The following is a 20,999-nucleotide window of genomic DNA, read 5'->3' as shown; positions in this document are numbered from 1 at the left end:
TTATTCAACAACCAAATCACCCTCAAAATGTGCTGACTATGATCGATGTTTTAGTTCTTCAAATGTGACTAAGTGTGACTATGTGTCTTAGTTTGAATTTAAATGAAGTGTTTTTCATCTCTACAGTTGATGATCTCACACTACATTCCACTGTCTACACAAATATTTGAATAGTTATTTGTTTTTATAACACAATCCTTAAAAACAATAATGCCTTTAATGAAACCGAAAGACACGTGTTGCAGCACAGTGTTTGTATTTCAGCTCAGCGTGATAGTCTTTTCTTTGTTATGCTGTCATTTAATATCGCTTCTCTCTCCGCTCCTCACGCTGGGGCTAGGTGCGCAGTGACCTAATAGTCCACTAGTAACTTGTTCTGCTACCAATATTAGCTATTGTTAGGCTTTAAAAATTAGCATGCAGGCTGAAATTTACCATGATGTTCTGAGCCGTGTAAGTCCATTTATTAACTGACTATTCAATGACTGCAGCGCTGTGTTTGTATTATGATTATACACAATATCGTCTCTTTTTCTCTGTTGTTCTATTTCTGTGGCAGTTACAGCTCCACATCCAGGCCGGGCATGTGTATTGTAGCATTTTTAGCCGGTTTCACTGGTTTCGTGTGGACGCAGATATTTCTTGAGCCAAGTCTGTGTGGACGGGAAACTTTTTAAGAACGAAGGACACAAAAAAGGTTGTTTTCGATCGTATGGACATGGACCACTTACCTCTCCCCCTCCCCCTCTCCCTTTACAGCTGCATGTACAGACATGAAAAACCAGATACACAACCTAGTTTACACTTGCATTATCTGTATGTCAAAGCATACAGTGGGGAAAGTAGTTTTAAAAAGTTAAAGCTAGTGAGAGGGTTTATTAAAGAAAGAGAAGAACCAGATAGCAAGAACACGGAACAGAGAGACAACGTGGGATCTGCAATGTGCTTCATCCATTACTACCTCCTTTTTGGCTTTAGCAGGACATTATCTGAGCATTACAATGGTACAAAGGTTGTATTTCATTTATGGATTTGCATCCATTCTTTTGTAACGTTTAAGATTAGAATCAGTTAATTTATTTTGTTTCGCAAAGGTTCTCTCATCATTTAGTTTGACTACCTGTCCTGGAACCCTAAGGTCTGGCTGCTGCTGCTCAAACCTGCTCCAATGACAAAGGGGCATTCAAGCAGGAAGACAATTTTTGGAGATGTTGGAAAGAAGACCACTTTTCAGAACGGTCTTGGCTTTCAGAGAAATACATAGAAGTTTGGTGTTAATGAATACTTACAGTGGGATCATTATGGCCTACCCGCATTTTTAAAATGTGATTCTTTTTGTTGTTGTTTTAACCACAAATAAGTTTGCAAATTATTTTGTCATGTGTTTGCCACTTTCACATGCTAATTGGGTACATACCCAGAGGAACCTGCCCCTAAGCAGATAATCAAGGATTTTCAAGCAGAGTTGTCCCGCTTCGGTGAAGCAATTACAACAACAAAAAAACTCAAGTTCCCTACACTCATATACAATGACTACTTTTTTCAGAATAATTCAAGTCAAGTGAACTTTATTTATCCAGCAGTGGCGTGCATGCACAGGTAGACACTAGGTGGTGCACCTGCCCTTTGCCCTCTGGACCAAGCAAGCAAATTTCTTTTTTTAACACTGTATGTGGCTCATGCTGACATGATTATCAACAAATGTGTGTGAAAAAGCGTAAAAGCGTGTGATAATAATACCCCAATTAATTATTCCCCCACATCTCCTCCTTCACACCATGGACATATGCTCCGCACACCTCTCTTCCTTTGTCAACGCGTTGCAGCAAGCAATACACAGCTGCAGCCCAAACACACCTCCTCCCCTGCCCCACCAGCCAGGTAACAAATAAATTAATTGAGTGGAGTGTACTGTTTTCCTCCTAAGCCTCAGTTGCCAAGCTATAACTTGCATGTATTTGTGAAGTAGCCTGTCTCATACTGCGCCACACAGCTAAGCATTAATTGGCCAACTGCCCACCTGCTTAACAACCTATATACTAGTCCACACTGTGTTTGTGAAGTGACCGTTTGATCTCCATAAGGTTTGAACACTCTTTCTGCCTGGAGCGAAAATGGGTTGTTTACCAGCTGTGCCTGCCCCTCACCCTCTACAATTACATGATCACTAAAAACCAGAAAAACAACATTGCTTAGAGATAAGCGACTTGAAATAAGGTGGGGGAGGGAGTACCAAAAAGGTTTAAATAAGGGTGGAGGAGCTCACTGAGGCAAAGACCGAAGAGATACAGAGGGAACGCCTAGACCTGCGGATATCAGGCAAAGACGAAGTAAAACAGCCTCCATTTAAAAGTGTAAGTAAGAATTTTCCTCATCTTTCCTCATGGTGTGAAACACTGTAAATCTAACAAGAATGTTTATATTTGTACTGATAATACCAGACAAAGTTAAGCATTAACAAACTTTATGGATGCGAATAACTGGATCCTATAAAATATCAACAATATAAATGTATTATTTGCAAATTTGAAGTTTTGTTTGCGTTCACTCTGCATAGTAGAGATTTTATCTTGTTTCTTCTTCTAGACAGTGACAATGGCAGAGTACAAGCTACAGGTGACAACAGGTGACCTGAAACATGCAGGAACATGGAACCACATATATGTCACCTTATTTGGATCTGAAGAGCAGAGTCGGCCAACTGAGTTGTCCAACTTTGGCATCGACTTTTCAACTGGGAAAGTAAGTTAAATCGCTCATATAATAATTCTTACATTCCCTGCTTTTTTGTGCATACATTTATGTTGGGTTAGTATTTGTCTCTAAACATCTATTGAGAGTAGAGTTTTACCTGCATAAAAAGTTCGTCCTGCCTCCAAAACTCTGATGAAAACAAAGACTGTGTTCTAATTAGTATTGCACTTGGGTTTATATTCTATCATTTGCAACTGAAATTGTGGAATTACGTTGCTGTCGAAGGGGTGGCACTAACTCGTAATCAGTCAATCAGAAAAGGCGGTCATGACAAGATGGTAACAAAAGATTTGAGAAAGTATTGCCAGATGGTTGAGGTTAGGCATTAACCTTGAACGGTTAAGGTGAGATGATTTAGGTTCAGATCTAACTAATTTCCTGTCTCTGAAAACCATCTTGTACTACAACATGAACCAATCAGTAAAATGTAAGGAACTAAAGTTTATTTAAATACAAACATTCAAACATACATCTGTAAGCAGACAGACAGTCTGCATCTGAGAAAAGGAATGACATACTTATAAATCATCTTAATAAGGAAGTGATAGTGATGATATATATATATATCAAAATAAATTGGTAAAAAGGTGTGTGAGATGGGATTTCTTCCTAATGTTGGGATGGCCCGCTGCTGGGTCTGACTACTTTTTGTCTTTCTTACAGTCTTGAATTACATTAATTGGGCGTGGCTGGAAAGCTGACACTCTTGTAGGTTCAATGAGTCCTATTGTGCTCATGTATGATGATGTAAGCCCCCTGTAGCGATTCCCCCGAGTGAGACTTGTGTCACTAGAAAATGAGCTGTTGCTACCTTTGGGTAACAACCCTACAAAAACAAACTACGTTTAGATACCTAGGGTATTCATTAAATGTATGGCTGACAGGTATGCTGACAGTAAGGAGGTTTCTGTGCAGTTTACACAACACAAGTGCACGCCATCAAATCAGCATGCAATGCGATTCATGCAGAAATCTGCAAATGTCAAAGGTTTCTGATACCAAATCACAGCTTGCATTTTTCTATCGTGTTCCTCAAAGTCTGGGTGTCTTAATGTGGTATTTTAAAAGGATATTTAAAAAAATATTTTTTTATCGATTCTCAAGTGGTAAAAAATAACTAGCTAAATCTGTGTAAATGTTATCAACTCAACCATTTCTGAGATATGATCGCAGGTTATCAGCTCTATTGTACTCTTTAGATGTGTGCCTAAATTAGTATTTTGGGTCGAATTTGAATATACTACACTGACATACATGTTGAACTGTACTATATTGTATTTGTTATATATATGTACTGTATATATTCATATTCATATTTTCCTTATTTCAAGACAGGGAACTACACCGTGAAAACCAGTTTGTCTCTGGGGAAACTCCTGCTGGTCAAAGTGGAGAAAGATCCTTGTTTTCTTCTCCCAGAAAATGAGTGGTACTTATCCAACATAGTGGTGACGACTCCAGAAGGAGATACCATGCTTTTCCCCTGTTACAGATGGATCTCCAGGGGAGAACTGGTGGAGCTGAGAGGAGGAAGAGGTCTGTTTAAAATCACCCAAATAATGCAATATTTAGGGATATTACTTATTTGTACACACCTTTTCTTTGTTTAACATTTTTTGTTAGTTTTGTCATTCAAAATTTGACTGCTGCTATGTTCTTTTCACGCCTCAGCCATGAAGGCTTTTGAGGAGGATCAGCCCCTGTTGATTGACCATCGGAAAAATGAGCTGAACCATAAAAAGAGTTTTTACCAGTAAGTTTGCATGTGTGCTATATGTACCTAGCTGCATTTTCTGTATGTTCTATAATAGAATAGAAATACGTTATTGATCCCATCCGGGAAATTGCAGTGTAACAGCAGCATTACACACAGACACATCAAAACAGTAATATATACCATATATATCATAGAAAGGCAATATAAAAGATACCTAAAAAAAACAAAATGTGTAAATAAGTGGACTTATTGAGTGCAAATGTAAACATATAGTAGTATAAGGTGCAGTGGACAGATTATGAGAAAAACATGAGGTGCCTCGGATTGTATTGTTCTAAACACTTTATAAGTACAGTGTGATGGCATGTGGCAGGAAAGATTTTCTGTATCTGTCCCTTCGACAGCGGAGCTGGAGCAGGCTGTGTGAGAAGGTGCTCCGCTGTCTGACAACTGGGGGATGGAGAGGTTACTGATCATTGTCTATGATGGCTAACAGTTTCTTCAACCATTTCCTCTCCACCACGGACTCAAAAGACTCCAGCCTGAGACCAAGTAAAGAGCCAGCCTTCTTGATGATTTTATCAAGTCTGTTGGTGTCACTGGCTTTGATGCTGCCGCCCAAACACACAGCAGCAAAGAAAATGGCGCTGGCAACAACCGACTCCAACATCTTGCTGCACATATTTAATTATCTCATCTTCCCCAGGAAATAGTCTGCTCATCCCCTTCTTGTTCACAGTCTCGGTCTTAGATTTCCAGTCCAGTCTGTTGTAGATCACCACTCCCAAGTATTTGTAGTTCTCCAACCCCCCCACCCCCCCACCCCCCCCCCGATCGGTAGTGGCTGTGAAGGCATCCTCTTCCTCCTGCCAAAGTCGATCAACATCTCTCTGGTCTTGTTGACGCTCCTCTTAAGGTGATTCTGTTCAGACCACTCGACAAAGTTGTCTACCAGTGTCCTGTACTCACCCTCATCCCCTCCCAACAGCTGAGTCGTCGGAAAACTTGTGACTTGTGACATGACTCAGTGTTGTACTGAAAGTCAGTGGTGTATAAGGTGAAGAGGAAGAGAGAAAGCACAGTTCCCTGTGGAGCTCCTGTATCACTGACCACCACCTCAGACAGGACACTGCCCAGAAGGACAAACTATGGCCTGCCTGTCAAGTAGTCAATAATCCAGGAGATCCTCGAGTCATCAACTCGCGGCAACTTGCAGCAGGTAGATGACAGCGTCATTGACTCCTAAATGGGGCTCTGCAAAATGCAGAGGGTCCAGAAACGTCCTCACATTTGGCCTCAGCTGGGCCAAGACCAGTCTCTCCAGGACCTTAATCACATTAGATGACAGGGCAACTGGTCTGTAGTCTGCCGGGTCATGGCCTTGACTTCTTGGGGACTGGGACCAAGTAAGAGGTCTTTCACAGCAACAGGACTTCTTCCTGGATCAGACTCAGGTTGTATAGATGTCCAAGTACAGGCGACAGCTTGCTGGCGCGGGTCTTCAGGATCCTGGGTGAGATGCCATCAGGTCCTGCAGCCTTTCACTGATGTAGTCGTTCCAGCTGCCTTTTTTTCTGGCCTGTAGCCACCGTTGGGTAGGGGGTGGTGCAGATGTCATCAGTGGAGGGGGGGGAGTCCAGCCATTTTGGACAGTGTGATTGTGTGATTATGTGGGGTGTTGGGGGTGTCGAAGGGCTAAACCGGTTGGAAAACTAGTTATACTGGTTAGCTGTATACAGGCTTCCAAATGTCTGCCTGTTTTTCCCCTTCATCCCTGCGATGTGCTTCATTCCTGTCCACACATCCCCCACATTGTTCTGTTGGAGTTTGGCCTCCAGCTTTCTCCTGTAGTTGTCCTTGCACATCCTCAGCATCTCTCAGAGTCCGTGCTGCACTGCCATCTGCTCCTCTCTGTCTCCTGACCTGAACGCCCTCTTCTTCTTGTTCAGGGGTTCCTTCGGGTCATTGGTAATCCAGGGCCTGTTATTGGAGAAGCAGTGAACGGTCCCGGCTGGCATGGTGGCGTCCTTGCAGAATCTAATATAATCTGTAATGCAGTTGGTCGTTTTATCAATGTCCTCCCCATGTGGCTCACAGAGTACATCCCAGTCTATGGACTCGAAGCAGTTCTACAGTGCCTCAGCGATCTCCTGAGTCCACCTCCTCACTGTCCTGGTGTGCACAGGCTGCCTTCTCACAAGAGGGACATACGTTGGGGTCATCATGACCAGGTTGTGGTCTTACCTGCCGAGGGGGGTGAAGGGCTGTGGCATCATATGCGTCCATAGCATTAGCATATAATAAATCCAATGTTTTATTGTCTCTGGTAGGGCAGTTAATATACTGATGGAAATTATTTAAGGTGTTGTTTAATGAGGCATGATTAAAATCACCTGTAATACCCAAGAATGCATCTGGATGTTCAGTCCGCAGTTTGCTGTGGCGAAGCTGATAACTTCACAGGCCACCGCGCCATCAGCTGATGCGGGATGTAGACAGCGATAACAATGGAGGGTGTGAACTCCCTCTGCAAATAATACGGACGCATTCTCACAGCCAGCAGTGCAATGTCTGTTCTCAGAAGTCCATCTGGAGAAATGTGTTATTCAGAAACTTTGTTTTGTTTTTTTTAGATGGAAGACAATGGCTGAAGGACTACCTCACATCAACCACTTTGAAAATGTGGCTGAGCTCCCAGCTGAAATCCGCTTTTCTAAGTCCAAAGCAACAGAAATAGAGTCTACAAACCAGAAAACGTGGGTTTATGTTCAATGGACACAACCAATATAGCCATAATGTCTATGTTTTGAAGCAAAAAAAGTAAAATTAACATTAGCAGCATGTTGTTTAATCATGTATTGTATTTACCCTTTTTTCTCTTACTCCAGTGGTCTTGAACTCCAGTTTAAGGGGATGCTTGGATCTACTGATAAATGGGAATGCATTGAAGACATAAAAAAAATCTTCTGGTGGAAAAAGACAACAATGTCAGGTAGACACCCGCCCCCCCATTATTTCTGCAGCATAACTTACCAAGACAATGTCATTGTCATACTTTCACATTGATAAGTGACTGCATTTCAGCATTTGGCAGACACTATCATCAGTTACTATAACATAACTAATACTAATACAATGTTTTAATATGGCGGCACTTTTGTATCTTACATATTAAAGTAATTAGCTGGACTTTAATGAGGGAAAATCAAATATTCTGACCCGTGAAAATATATTATTTTTAAAAACTTTCTCTGACCACTCACACTATTATGGGATATGTGATGATCTAAAACCAAGACACATTCAAATGACAAAATATTTTCCAAAAATGTATAACAGGCAAAACATTTGTTGTATGCTTATGATTATGCATTTAACATGAATATATGTTCAGTTTAAACAAAAAAATTTGATAAATGTTTTTTGTGTGCCAGCACCGACAACATCTATTGCGGGGCTTCTGAATGCATTCTACTGAATCTCAAACATAAATTGCACAATGGAGAATTACATTAGATAAGATGTTGTTCCTGTGGGGTGAAACAATTTATTTCTCTACAAAGTAAGCCTGTCAGGAACACTCTTGTTAAATGACTGTGATCATCATGTTGTAGAAGAAGAAAGAAAAACATTTTAGACATATTGTACATATTATATATGTAATGTATTGTATTCAATTTGCATTTTCTTCCAGAGTATGTTGCAGAGCACTGGAAGGAGGATGACTTTTATGGATCCCAGTTTCTGAACTCAATCAACCCCAATGTGATCAAGCGCTGCTCAAAGCTTCCCCCAAACTTTGCAGTCACAGAGGAAATGGTGAAGCCGTTCCTGGAAAAGGGAAGCTCTCTGCATAAGGAAATGAAGGTATGAAAAAAGAGCGGCTTTAAATGGGTGACAATATTTGCTTTGGCACTACGTGTGATTTTACAGAGTTTAATTAAATCACAGTGAATCCTATTGCCTTGATGTACAGTACTACAAAGCTGTGATACTTCTCAATGTCGTCAACACACCCTTCTGTCTCCCCATACAAACAGAAAGGCAATATATTCCTCTATGACCAGAAGAAGATGGATGGAATACCCCCTAGAGTCTATAATGGTGAACCTCTGCATGTGGCTCCTGGTCTCTGTTTGTTCTACGTGAACCCAGAAAGCAAACTGATGCCAATTGCAATACAGGTATTTGACTAATGGAGCAAATCCGTGACAGAATTTGTACTGTATAAACCTAAGTAAAATCACTGGTCTAGTGACGTAGGCATACATCATATTACATGCCACAGTACATTAGCATGTTTTCAGATGTTTTCTTGTGCTATTTTAACATACACAAATTAAATGTGTTTTCATCACATTGTAGCTGCAGCAACAACCTTCTGAGCAGAACCCCATCTTCCTGCCCAGTGATTCAGAGACTGATTGGCTGCTTGCCAAGATGTTTATTAAAAATGTAGATTACATGGATCATCAAGCAGTCCATCACCTCATGAACACTCACTTTCTGGCAGAGGCCTATACTGTTGCCGCTCTCCGCAGCTTCTCTGTCATTCATCCCCTCTACAAGGTATGATTACACAGCAGAGATTGTAATGCTGAAGTGATGATGTGACTTTTAACTGATTTATTTTCCTGTATTTTTTAAGCGTATTATATCTTTATTACAGAGTCTTTAGAAGAGCAGTGACTGGAAATGGGGCAAAAGACAGATTAGAAATGTATGCAATAAAGGTCCAAATCAAAACTATGATGTTGAGATTCAGCACCTTACACTTCTAGGCCAGCAGGGCGCACCATAACTTTGTATCTACACATATATTCAATGTCAAAATTTAATATGTTGATTTAAATGCATTTTATTACATTACATAACAAACACATACATAATAAATAAGTAAATATTAGAAACAAAGTTGGCAGGGGTAATAGTACATGCAGAGTCAAGGACCAGCACAAGACTCGACATCTTTACAAGTCTGTATTTTTTAATATTACTGTATGTTATTTGTTCCATCTCATTCCCATAGATTTGTTCGCTTATGCCTTTCTTTGGTGATCAACACACCAAGGATATGCTGCCTTTTTGTTCGAATAAGCATCTTACTTTGACTTTTAAAATTGAATCTCCCCTTTCTCTTTACAGCTGCTGTTTCCACACTTCCGGTACACTCTCTACATAAACACTACAGGCCGCAAATCTCTTCTTGCACCTGAGGGGTCCTTAAGTATAGTATGGCTCTTTAAAATATATATTCTGAATATTCAGACAATTTCAATTCCATTGCACCATTGCAGAACTACGTGTCAGCCCTTTGATCATTTTACAATGTCACTTTTTTTACTTGATGAAATGTGTTTAATGGTTAATACTTGTGTAATATTTATTCTTAGAGTTCACTTGGATATGAAGGACTGACAGAGGTCATGAGAAGGTCTCACTCTGAAACGACCTACAGCTCCCTCTGTCTGCCAGAGAACATCACTGCACGAGGGCTGGAGTCTGTCCCCAACTTCTACTACAGGGATGATGGCCTGAAGCTGTGGAGCATCATCAACAGGTTACTTAAATCAATACTGACACTGTCCATGTTGATTTTTTTTTTTTTTACAAGCAACAACTTACAGTCATAAATGCAATCTAACCCCATTTCCAAAGAAGTTTGAACACTGTAAAAATGTAAATAGAAACAGAATGTGATGATTTGCAAAACAATTAAACCCCATATTAAATTGAAAATATCAAAGATATACATATCAAATGTTGAAATCAAGTATTTCTGAAGAAAAGATTGAGCGAGATTCACCACTCTGTGAAAGAGTGTGCTGGCAGACATTCATTCATCCATTAATTTTCAACCGTTTGTCCCTACCTGGGTTGCGCGGGGGGGGGGCGATCCCAGCTGACATCAGGCGTGAGGCGGGGTACACCCTGGACAGGACGCCAGTCTATCACAGGGCACATAGAGACGAACAGAGACAGACAACCATTCACACCTAAGGGCAATTTAGAGTCATCAATGAACCTAACACGTTCATTTAACAATATTGTTTCTCAACCTAAAATTGGACAGGACCAACTTGTCAACCATTGAAAATGTTTGTCGTATTTTACATTTCATGATGTGCTTAACTGTTGAGCAGCTGAAATCCTTCATCATGCAAGAATGGTAAAACATTGCTCTTTCAAAATGACAGTAAGTTCCCAAATGCTTACAGAGAGATGTTTATATATAGGAGCTGATGCAACAGAGTGGTAAATATGACCCTGTCCCAACTTTTTTGAAACGTATCGCTGGCTTCAAAATCTTAATGAAGATATCATTTTCAAAATATGGGATTTCAATGATTTGCAAATTATCGCACTATATTTTTATATTTTACACAGCATCTCAACTTTTTTGGAAACAAGGTTGTACAAGTGTTATCCTTTCAAATTTTAAATCAAATTATTTTGTGTTCACCAGATTTGTGAAGGCGGTAGTAGAGTACTATTATCCCTCAGACAGTGAGGTACGTAAAGACACTGAGCTGCAGGAATGGATCAGTGAGATATTCACACATGCCTTCTTAGGAAACAAAGCCTCAGGTAACTAACCCAGGTTCTGAAGTCATTTGAAAACACACACACACACACACACACACACATATAACATATAAACTCTATGTAAAAACGTCGTAGTAGCATATAATATTTAAAATGTTTAATGTCAGAGATTAACTGATAATGATCGTGTTACCAACAGGGTGTCCGGCAGCCTTTCATACAGTGGAGGAAGTGATCAAGTTCATCACCATGGTGATCTTCACAGTGTCGGCTCAACATGCCGCAGTTAACAGTGGGCAGGTAAATAGCTGTGACAGTGGATATTGTTCATTGATCAAGTATTTAGTCTGTCTAAACAAAACCAAAAAAATGTATGAAACATTTGTCAGAAATGCAATCTGCTTCATCTATTTCTATTTATTTTACATTAGAATCAGTTTATTCAATTAGTTATCCATTAAAGCTGGTCCCACAATCACACAATAAAAAATTGAATTGATGCTTATCGAACTTTTTTCCTACTTTAGTTTGACTACTACTCCTGGGCGCCCAGTGGCTCACTCCTGTTGGTCAAACCTCCACCATCCACTAAGGGGGAGTCCAGCATGAAGACAATTTTGGAGACCCTCCCAAATGTTGGCGAGACAGTCAGCTTTGCAGGAATGACACGAATGCTTTCAGAGACATTCTCAGATGTTGTAAGTTTGATGTTAATGAAAACTTGTAGGTTTATTATGGCCTATCCACTGTTTGTTTTTTTAAATCCCCTGAAATGCTGTAAGTCTAATTTTCTGTGTTCTGTTTATCACGTTGACAGGTTCTCTTGGGTTCATACCCTGATGAGCGATTCGATGAGCCTGCCCCTAAGCAGATGATTAAGGACTTTCAAGAAGAGTTGTCCTTCCTCAGTGAAGAAATCACAACAAGAAACTCACAGCTTAAACCACCCTACACATATCTGAACCCCGCTGTGATAGAGAACAGTATAACTATTTAAGAAAGTCTGAGGGAGCCAATACGCATTCATGCGTTTCTCAACACCTGTCTTAAATGATGGGAGGTGTGTTATAGTTTGAAATTAGTACATACAAAAGGTGCGGTGTTAGAGAAAGTTAGTAAAGTTGTGCATGCTGGGGAAAGAGGACTATATTGAGCTTGTGTTGTGGTGCAGAAACATAGCTGAATAACAGAGGTCCCTATTAAACAATTAACCTCCTCCTAAATTATAACTTTTGGTTAATAATTATAATAATTTAAAGGTTTTAATAATATAATAATTTAAAGGTTTTCTGCATTGGTGTGTTTTTTCTGCTACTGATGTCATTTCAAGTGCATTACATTCATTTTTTACATATCATCAATTCTGAAGGCAGAACTACTGTGTGTTTAATGCCAATTAAGAGTATTTTCATCATATCAGAGTTCTCAAGGAGTTCCTCTTTATGTTCTCCGTCAGCATTCAAAAGCAGCAATTTCACCTCAGGTTTACATCTATGTATTTTTTTCTTTACTTTTATGAGTATGAGTATAGACATTAATACTGATAGCATAGTATCCATTTATTTATCCAACAGAGGTTTTATCCTATAGAAATGGAAATGCATGAAATCTAATTATAAAATAATAAAAGTGGTCTAATGTGTACAATTTTTCATTTTTTCCTACTTCAGGTGAAGTTGTTACTACACACACACACACACACACACACACACACACACACACACACACACACACATTAGTTTTACTATATGACGTCTTATAAACATACAATTTGTACAACTTAAGTAGCCTACTATACTTCAGTAATTGAGAAAAGAATGTAAAGTATTTTTGAATAACACTAGTAGCATGTTCGCTTTAATTCTGACAGGATGGGACTTTATTATTGTATTCCACTTCTTTGCTGCAAACTACACTCTCCAGAACACCAACCGTTTATTTTTAGACACTGTAAAGTCAATGCAACGCGTACTTCATGAGCTATTAATGTAAAAGCTCTTGTCCGCCATAATAAACGACTCAGGACATAGCAACAATGTTATTCAGATTCGGTGTCATCCTCACTCCCGAGTCTTCGGATGTAGAGGTCTTTGTTTTGGGTTCGCGTGCGGAAATTGGCCACTGGGACCCGAGCGGAGCGGTTCCGATGACAGCCCCACAGAAGCTCCCGTCAACCCACGAACCGTGTCTGTGGCTCGGCGACGTGCAGCTGGCAGAGCCGTTCAAAGACCCACTCTGGTTCAAGTTCGTCAAAAGAGTCCGAGGCCGTTATATCTGGGAAGGTATTTATCAGTACTCTGATGGTGTGCATCAGAAGGATGTTGTTTTGGAGGGGTCATACAGAAATAACGTAATTCCCATCCAAGGTAACGTTTCAGAAAAGACGAAAACAACTCCGCCATGTTTGCGTCAAACGTGTAATGCACGTGTACCGCCACATGATGGCGGTAAAGTGACTTGTATTTACCAGAGTAAACGTTCAGTGGCGTATGGATCTGAGTGCACCGGTAAACTTCAATAGAAATGACTGTAGTTGGTTGAAGTGCAGCTAATGAAACTATGGTAAACAGCCTTCTGTTGGGTTGTTTGTAAAAATGCGTCATATTTTATAAACTGATTGTATGAGTTCAATCTGCAGATTAGCTACTTACTGTAGGGGAGACCGGGGTTCGCTGTCACACTTTTTACACTGGATTTATCATTATTCACAACAACACATCTCACAATAGTCATCCCGACAATGCAGGGAAGCTTAAGGTCCTGTATATATTGGATCGGCATTCCTTTCATTTGTATAACTTATTTTAACAGTTAAACAAGTTATTAACCACCAAAGACACTGGGTTGGTTGTCCCCATCATTTTGACAGGGTTTCAGTAAAAAAGAAAAACAAAAAATACTTAAAAAAACATTTGTAACTTTTTAGTTTTTTAAGCCAAATACACAAAATACGTTTTAAATTTATAGAATCACCATCTCTGTTATACCCATAAAGGCCCTTTGTCTATATGTTTAAAATAATGATTATTTGTACCAATTATCGTCTTTGATGAGGTAAAATTAAGGAATTTACAGTGTTGAAAAAAAATCTAGCTATTAAATCCATTTTATAAAACGCCCTTATGAATACAACATCTGACGTGTTACAACCATTCCCTCTGACAAAGGTTGTATGCTAGCTACCACATGTCTTTAGCTAGCAGCTAAAAAGTAGACCCAAAAAAATCAAAGCTATTTACTTCCTCTTTTTATTATGTGTTTTGATTATGGTATGCCAAATGGTTTACAAACTTTTATTACAAACACTTCACCAACAGGAGAAAGTACTCTAACCCAATACTGTCCTAATTTAAATGTTTTTTACGTCTTCCCCAAACTGTCCAGATAGCAATAAGCATGACATCCCACCAAATGCTTTATAAAGCAACATGATGTCACCGCACACCCTGGTTTGGCTGTAATAAGCCCTGTGACAACCAACCTATGAGACAACAATACCTGGAGTCCCCTACCTACCTGACAGATGAATAACATATACTAGAGAGGTTTTGTTAAGTTAAAGTATTCAACACCTCAAACATCGTCTTCACCACTGGTCGTTATCATTAGTTATCATCCTCCCTCTTTTTGTTTATGATGCTTAAAAAGTTGTTTTCCTGTTTAAGGCAACATAGTATATTTTGTCCCTAACACAAAAATATAGGCTCCATCTGCCTGTATTTGTTTAGGAAATAAATCTTAAAAATATAAATCTTTATGAGTACTCAATGTCCTAAAACATCCTAAAAGGGTATTTGGTCACCAACCTGCAGAAAGCTTGTCTTCTTTAACTCCAGGTAGCGGTTCGTGCCACGACAGATGTTGTTCATATGATGAGAGGAACATGGTTGCTGGAGTGTACTGTCATCCGATTGGTCACTGGATAGAGGAAACAGGACACACAGATGAGATGAAACACACCACCGACTTTTACTTCAGTGTGGCCGGTCAGAATGCCATTCATTTCTCCAGGTAATACAAAGCAAAAGCCATCAGTGTGACGAGTGTCATGTCATGTGTAGTAAAACATGACAGTGTTAGCTTAAAGATTTTAGAAATCAGTGTCATTAAGTTTGTAGCCTTACTTTTGACTTTTAGAGGTGGTCAGCACAGGTGACATACGAAGGCAGTCCTGCAACCTGAATACAAACTACCGAGGTGTAGTTAAATGTTCAGTATGTAAATGTCTGCCGCTAAGGGTCTCACCATCAAAACAATGACGTTGTGTTCTCACGTCATCAGCTCCTCTTCTCTTATCTTCCTTACGTTCTTAAAACATAATCAACATAACCAAACAACCATAATATTAAATCTGTTAAGAGGAAATTCATCTTCAGCACAATGTCCAGCAAAGAGGACAGATGAAAGTTGTCCCTCCCACAAGCACCCTCTAAGGTCTGCTCACTCCTTTGTTTTTATCATTGCTCTCTTCGATTTTCTGATTATAAATGCTGCATGTCACTATGAAAATGTAGTCAATTACGCTCATATGCAAATGGTGACTAAGGTGGCCATGGGCCCTAAGGCTATTTGTTGTTTGGGGCACCCTTTATTCACCACACTTTACCAGAACGCACACACTCGGGGTGCACTGACTTGGGGTGCATCTGCAAGCGGGTAACAACTTTTAGTTTTCTTAACAAACAGGTACAATAGCAGAAGTACAGAACACCCTGTGCTGTTGTCAATTTAGAGATTTTCTTGAATCGAGCCATTGTGCTTTCCTTTTTTTCACTTTGCCATCATATTTTTATATTTACTTTTTTTTGCCAATATGCTGCCCAGTAGCAGTGACGTACTGTTTGAAAACCAAAACCTCATGAATCTAGCTACATGATTGGGACAGCTGTTTGGGTACATGTGGGCCACATCAGCTGCTTAATCATGTGCTCATATTTCAATGAAATCTGTATGTTGAGCTTAAATTGTTGAACACACATAGAAACCGGGCATACGTTCAATCAACGTACTCATGCATGCCCTCCTTTAGTGAAGCACATACTCAGTGCCACAGTATACCAGGCACAGCAGAAATTAGCCCGAGACTCCTGAGGCAGTGAGCACATAACTTGCATAAGAATGAGCAGGTCTGGTTGGTGCCATCAGGTTTTAATTTGTGTCCGAAGACCTTACAAGGCCTATGTCAAGGACCTGTGTTCAGTAGGAAACGCTGTGCCCATGTATCTTTCCTATTAATAGCTTTTTCAAATTGGTCTCTCAGACCTTGCATCCTTGTAGCACAAAGTATCATACACACTCACCTCTGCAATAACTCAATATATGATTCACTTTAACTCACTGTGTCTAGCAGGTTCCTCTTCTCTCATGCTGGTAGGGGAGAGGAGGATTAAAGGTTATTTAGACATGGGATGAGTTTGTATTGCTGTTGAACTGAAAAGGACTCAATTTGTAAAATCAACTGAACAATGCAGATAAAACTAACATACTTTCCAAAACATTATATTCCTACATTGTTAGGTTAAATGAAAGGTAAAACAATAAAGCATCTACTAAAATCTTCCAAGATTTCTTATATTTAAATGTCACGGCAATATATTCAAATAGTCACTCAAACTGCAAGTCACACATGAAAATAATAAGAAAATTGTTTTTACACAACTTTGTCCCACCATTTCAGTTGTTATAGTCATATTGTTATTTATTGATACGGTCTGTGAGTAAGAAAAAGTGTATAAGAATTCAGTAGAAAAAACAGGGATATCTTATGTCAAGAGGAGAGGTCATCTGATTACAGCAAGAACAGAGACCTTTACTGCAGTGCCACTCTGGGACATCAGATTAAGTGTCCTTCCTAACTTTTACGTTTCACCTCCACTGGTTGTCGACTTTATGCATGCTAATGAGCACTAAATGGAGTCTGCCTCAGACCATAGTGGTCAGGAGGAGCATTAGAGGGAGGTCAATAAAACACAGAAAAAGAGAAAGAGAAAGGAAAATAGGTGAGATGAAACCTTTTGTTTATTAGTGACCTGCTAAATGTAGCATTCCCCTGATCTGCCTAAAAAAAGAACATCATTCTGTTAAGGAGTAACTTGAAATTATGTACTCCTACACATCGCAATGGCCAGCTGCAATGGTCTCTCTCACGTGTTAAGCATGTGTAGCATTCAATAATGACTTGCATACATTTGACAAATGTTTAATGCATCCATATTTATTGGCTCCAGGGTGCTCCCACGCATTTGGCTGGGCAGCTGTCCTCGACAGGTGGAACATGTGACTATAAAGATGAAGCATGATTTGGGGATCACTGCAGTGATGAACTTCCAGACAGAGTGTGATTTGGTGAACAACTCTAATGGCTGTAGGCGCAACCCTGAGGAGGCCATGACCCCGGAGACCATGATGCAATTGTACAAAGACTGTGGCCTGGTGTATGTGTGGATACCCACACCTGACATGAGCACTGAGGGTAAGGAGAATTCTGTGGAGATATAAGAATAAATAGATTAATAATAATAATATTTACTCAAGTTAGAAAGAGGAGGCAGAAAGCTTGGAGCTGTTAGGGACTCAATCTTTCTCAGAGACACTTAGGCAGTGCAGTGTGCATGTACATTGAAGTGTTGTCATGAGCCTGGGTTGTCCGTCTAAAGCTCTAAACATACACAGAATGTCAACCTTTATAATATTGTTTTCTCACCGTAGAAAGCCAATTGAAGGTTCCATTCAAAAATGTCAAGGTCAAGAAATTAGCAAGGATGATTTATTTCAGGAACATTTCCTATAACTAGATGAATGGAAGAAATATGCCTCAAAAGGATCTGTGATTCTGATCATGGCCAACTATGTAATTTGCGATCATAGCTGTGTCAGCCACTGCCAGTTACAAGCTAACAAGCCACAAACAACATAAACAAATGCTATGTACAATACAAATACAAATGCCGATATTAGTTCACTAACAGACTCTTCATCTGATTCTGGTTCTGACTGACACTGGATTCAGGACGCCCAACTATGACTTAGTTGCAGACTGCTAACATTAGCTCCATGAGCAGGGAGCCCGGGCTCCGTCCATCCACCTGCAGGGCTCTTAAACCCAGCAGAGTAGTTCAATAAGTGTTTGGAGTGGGGCTTTAAGCAAATAAATATTTTCATCGATAAACCAACGTTTAACTTAATTAAGAGATCTTACTACATGTGTACCTGTCGATACTTTTTTTTTATATATCTTTTGTTGATCAGAAATGATTTAAAACAAAAACACATCAGTGAGACACACTATTGTATCAGGTGACATGTTTCATCATCCTGAGTCAATGAGACCAACATAAACCTCACTATAATACAGAATGTGTATTAATCCACAGCTGAAAATAGTCCCAAACTAATGCACTATTTACTTCAGTTTAGTAATGTTTTTAAAAGTGCCCAGTAAATTACGGAGCCTTTAAAAACGAAAAACAAACACTTGTGTGCTGTTTTTTAAAATTGAAAGTTAATAGGCATGGGGCTGCGTGCCCACAAACAAAACAATGAAATTTCAGAGTATTGGGACAAAGTAGTACATTGTTGATTTTGGTCTTTTCACAAGATAGGAATCATATACAATATTGCAAGCCTCATCATTTTAGTGTATTATGTTTTTCTTCTTCTGCAGGTCGGATCAGGATGCTTCCCCAGGCTGTATTCTTGCTCCATGGTCTCTTGGAGAATGGTCACACTGTCTATGTTCACTGTAACGCCGGGGTAGGCAGGTCGACAGCAGCTGTGTGTGGCCTGCTCATGTACGTCCTTGGCTGGAGCCTAAGGAAGGTGCAGTACTTTGTTGCAGCCAGGAGGCCAGCAGTCTACATCGATGAGGAGGCTTTAGTCCAGGCTCAAGCAGACTTCATCCAGAAGTTTGGACAACTGCGATCATCCATCTCTTACACAGAGACATGAGATTGAGTGTCCAGGCAGAATTTACAGTCATGGAAAGCCTGACTGGACAGGACTCTTAGAAACTGAAATGTTTCATGACGATGTGTGATGAAAAAAGCATTCTGTATAGTCAGCGTGAAAGGTGCCAGTAAGTGGAATAACCTTGAGAAAGAAAATGAACTTCTTTCCACTTAAATCTAATGTAAGTAAAATACCCACTTCAGCTGAGTGGCTTTTGAAATCTGGTTGATCCCTGAGCATCTGGAGAGAGTTCTGCTGGCTGACACTATACATGTTCCAAGCAATTAATCCTACTGTGGTGCGTTAGCTTTTAACATCAGGAATTACCCTCTGCCATTTAGCACATACAGTTGCAAATTGTACTTGTTAGTTGTTTTCAGTAAATCCCTACAGGGGTGCTTGGAAAGACCTTTCAGCATTTTTTTTTAAAGTTCAATAAATAGAGTTGACATTTTAGCTGATGTGTTAAACAGTAATGAATAAGAATGAATAACAGCAACAAATATCCCTGTGCTACCTTTACCACAATTTGCTCTCATCCAACAAGCTGTGCTCCACAGTAAAGGGTATTTCCACAGTTGCTTTTGCATTTGTGTACACTTTTCTTATTTTTTAACTCAGAAGGGAAAATGACAATGCCTCTCCCCCTCTGTCAGAGAAGTATTCTGCTCCCAGACATTGAAGAATGCAGCTCCGTCCCATCTCTCCCACAGAGCTTGATAGCATTTAATCTCCGACAGATGCTATTCCGACCCATCTCCTAAACGAAAACTACATCCCTGCCAGACCATTTTAATGCATACATAATAAGACATAACTGGAATACTGTTTGTTGTCATTTTTGAACCTCTGCTTAGACTCCTACTGAGGATATATTGCTTTTTTAATATACAGTTTTGTTACTTGTCCCTGATTTAAGAAGGTCAGTGGAGCAGGAAAGACTTATCCCCTCGAGCACAAGTCATATTCTCATAACCTTTCAGCAAGTCCCTTCAGAAGACAGCACCTTACAGTATGAGGCAGGGGTGGATGCGTAGATTGAAGTGTGCGTGTGCTAGCACAAGCAAATCATAGTGGATTTTTAAATTGTTCTAAAATATTCACAAAAACTGAATATAAAATGAGTGACATACTTTCCTTTTTTTCTTTTTTTTAAGATTCTGTGTACTGGTTTAAGGAAACGTATGCCTATGTATACAGTGCTGTGTCTGTTACTTAATGGATGCTCGAGTTGCATGTGCATTTGCAAGAGTTAGAGAAACAGCTTATTATGGTAGCCTACAGATAACTCACAAATATCTCTGAAGTACCATTAAATCCAGAGTATGCCCAGAGGATACATCGTGTGCCTGTGTTTAGCCTAGTGTTTTTTCCTTGCAATGTCACTGCAAGCATCAGCTTGTATTTATTTCCTTTGCTTATTTTTAGACACATTCATACTGCTGAATTAAAGCATACCCATTCTTTATATTTGTACACCATCATCATATGAATGAAAGGACATGTTTAGAATATAAATTTTCCATAGTGGCTATGTTGTTTAAAATGCACTGCGTTAGTGTCTGTTTCTGGTGGCAGATTAAAATCAGTACAATCAGCTCAGAGAAGCCAAGCCTAGATTAAATAAAAATGCCAGTTCTGTGCTTCTACAGCATGGCAAATCTCACCAGCTGTGACAAAATTCCATCATTATAATTATCAGTGGTAATAATGCACATCAGTGTATCAAAGAAACCAAGTCCTCGGACAAATGTAGATAGCAGAGAGCACACAGAATCTGTGCAGAGAAAATACAGAGCGTAAGTAGACAACACAAGTCAAACTGTGAACGGTAGTATAACACTCTACATAAGATAAATATTTTCATGGACAGGATATCGAGGCGTAGTCGTGGTGGGGAGGGGTTGCAGTTCGGTGGGCTGAGGATCTCGTCTCTGCTTTTTGCAGATGATGTGGTCCTGATGGCATCGTCGGCCAGTGACCTTCAGCACTCACTGGATTGGATCGCAGCTGAGTGTGAAACGGCTGGGATGAG

At 39.8% G+C, this 20,999-nt stretch overlaps 2 protein-coding genes across 3 annotated transcripts; both read left to right on the top strand.

Moving 5' to 3' along the window:
* Positions 1-2,280: 2,280 nt before the first annotated feature.
* On the top strand, positions 2,281-12,583 carry LOC310961647 (hydroperoxide isomerase ALOXE3-like). 2 transcript variants are annotated; one of them, XM_083933797.1, is made up of 15 exons: positions 2,281-2,354; positions 2,591-2,742; positions 4,086-4,290; positions 4,426-4,507; positions 7,105-7,227; positions 7,360-7,463; positions 8,166-8,338; positions 8,512-8,655; positions 8,837-9,040; positions 9,617-9,703; positions 9,865-10,031; positions 10,938-11,059; positions 11,217-11,317; positions 11,545-11,715; positions 11,835-12,583. In XM_083933797.1, exons 2-15 carry the CDS (start codon positions 2,596-2,598, stop codon positions 12,012-12,014), a joined length of 2,010 nt encoding a protein of 669 aa, XP_083789923.1. In that variant the 5' UTR covers positions 2,281-2,354; positions 2,591-2,595; the 3' UTR covers positions 12,015-12,583. The 2 variants fall into 2 exon arrangements, with proteins under 2 accessions (XP_083789923.1, XP_083789922.1); XM_083933796.1 differs by having other exon boundaries at positions 2,289-2,354; positions 2,587-2,742.
* A 405-nt stretch (positions 12,584-12,988) lies between these two features.
* epm2a (EPM2A glucan phosphatase, laforin) lies at positions 12,989-20,259 on the top strand. The gene is made up of 4 exons (XM_083933499.1): positions 12,989-13,299; positions 14,854-15,028; positions 17,245-17,489; positions 18,681-20,259. The coding sequence occupies exons 1-4, from the start codon at positions 13,053-13,055 to the stop codon at positions 18,962-18,964; spliced, it is 951 nt and encodes a 316-aa protein (XP_083789625.1). The 5' UTR covers positions 12,989-13,052; the 3' UTR covers positions 18,965-20,259.
* Positions 20,260-20,999: the final 740 nt, after the last annotated feature.

This window comes from Echiichthys vipera, assembly GCF_963691815.1.
Source record: "Echiichthys vipera genome assembly, chromosome: 19".
In the NCBI taxonomy this organism is placed as follows: domain Eukaryota; kingdom Metazoa; phylum Chordata; class Actinopteri; order Perciformes; family Trachinidae; genus Echiichthys; species Echiichthys vipera.
This window is presented reverse-complemented; position numbering and strand designations above follow the sequence as displayed.

Excerpts from the sequence above, each read along its gene's own strand:
- LOC310961647 (XM_083933797.1), top strand. The coding sequence starts at position 2,596 with ATGGCAGAGTACAAGCTACAGGTGACAACAGGTGACCTGAAACATGCA. Across the intron at positions 9,041-9,616 it reads TCATTCATCCCCTCTACAAG|CTGCTGTTTCCACACTTCCG; the intron begins GTATGATTACAC and ends TTCTCTTTACAG. Across the intron at positions 11,716-11,834 it reads CAGAGACATTCTCAGATGTT|GTTCTCTTGGGTTCATACCC; the intron begins GTAAGTTTGATG and ends TCACGTTGACAG.
- epm2a (XM_083933499.1), top strand. The coding sequence starts at position 13,053 with ATGTTATTCAGATTCGGTGTCATCCTCACTCCCGAGTCTTCGGATGTA. Across the intron at positions 13,300-14,853 it reads AGGCCGTTATATCTGGGAAG|GTAGCGGTTCGTGCCACGAC; the intron begins GTATTTATCAGT and ends CTTTAACTCCAG. Across the intron at positions 17,490-18,680 it reads ACCTGACATGAGCACTGAGG|GTCGGATCAGGATGCTTCCC; the intron begins GTAAGGAGAATT and ends CTTCTTCTGCAG.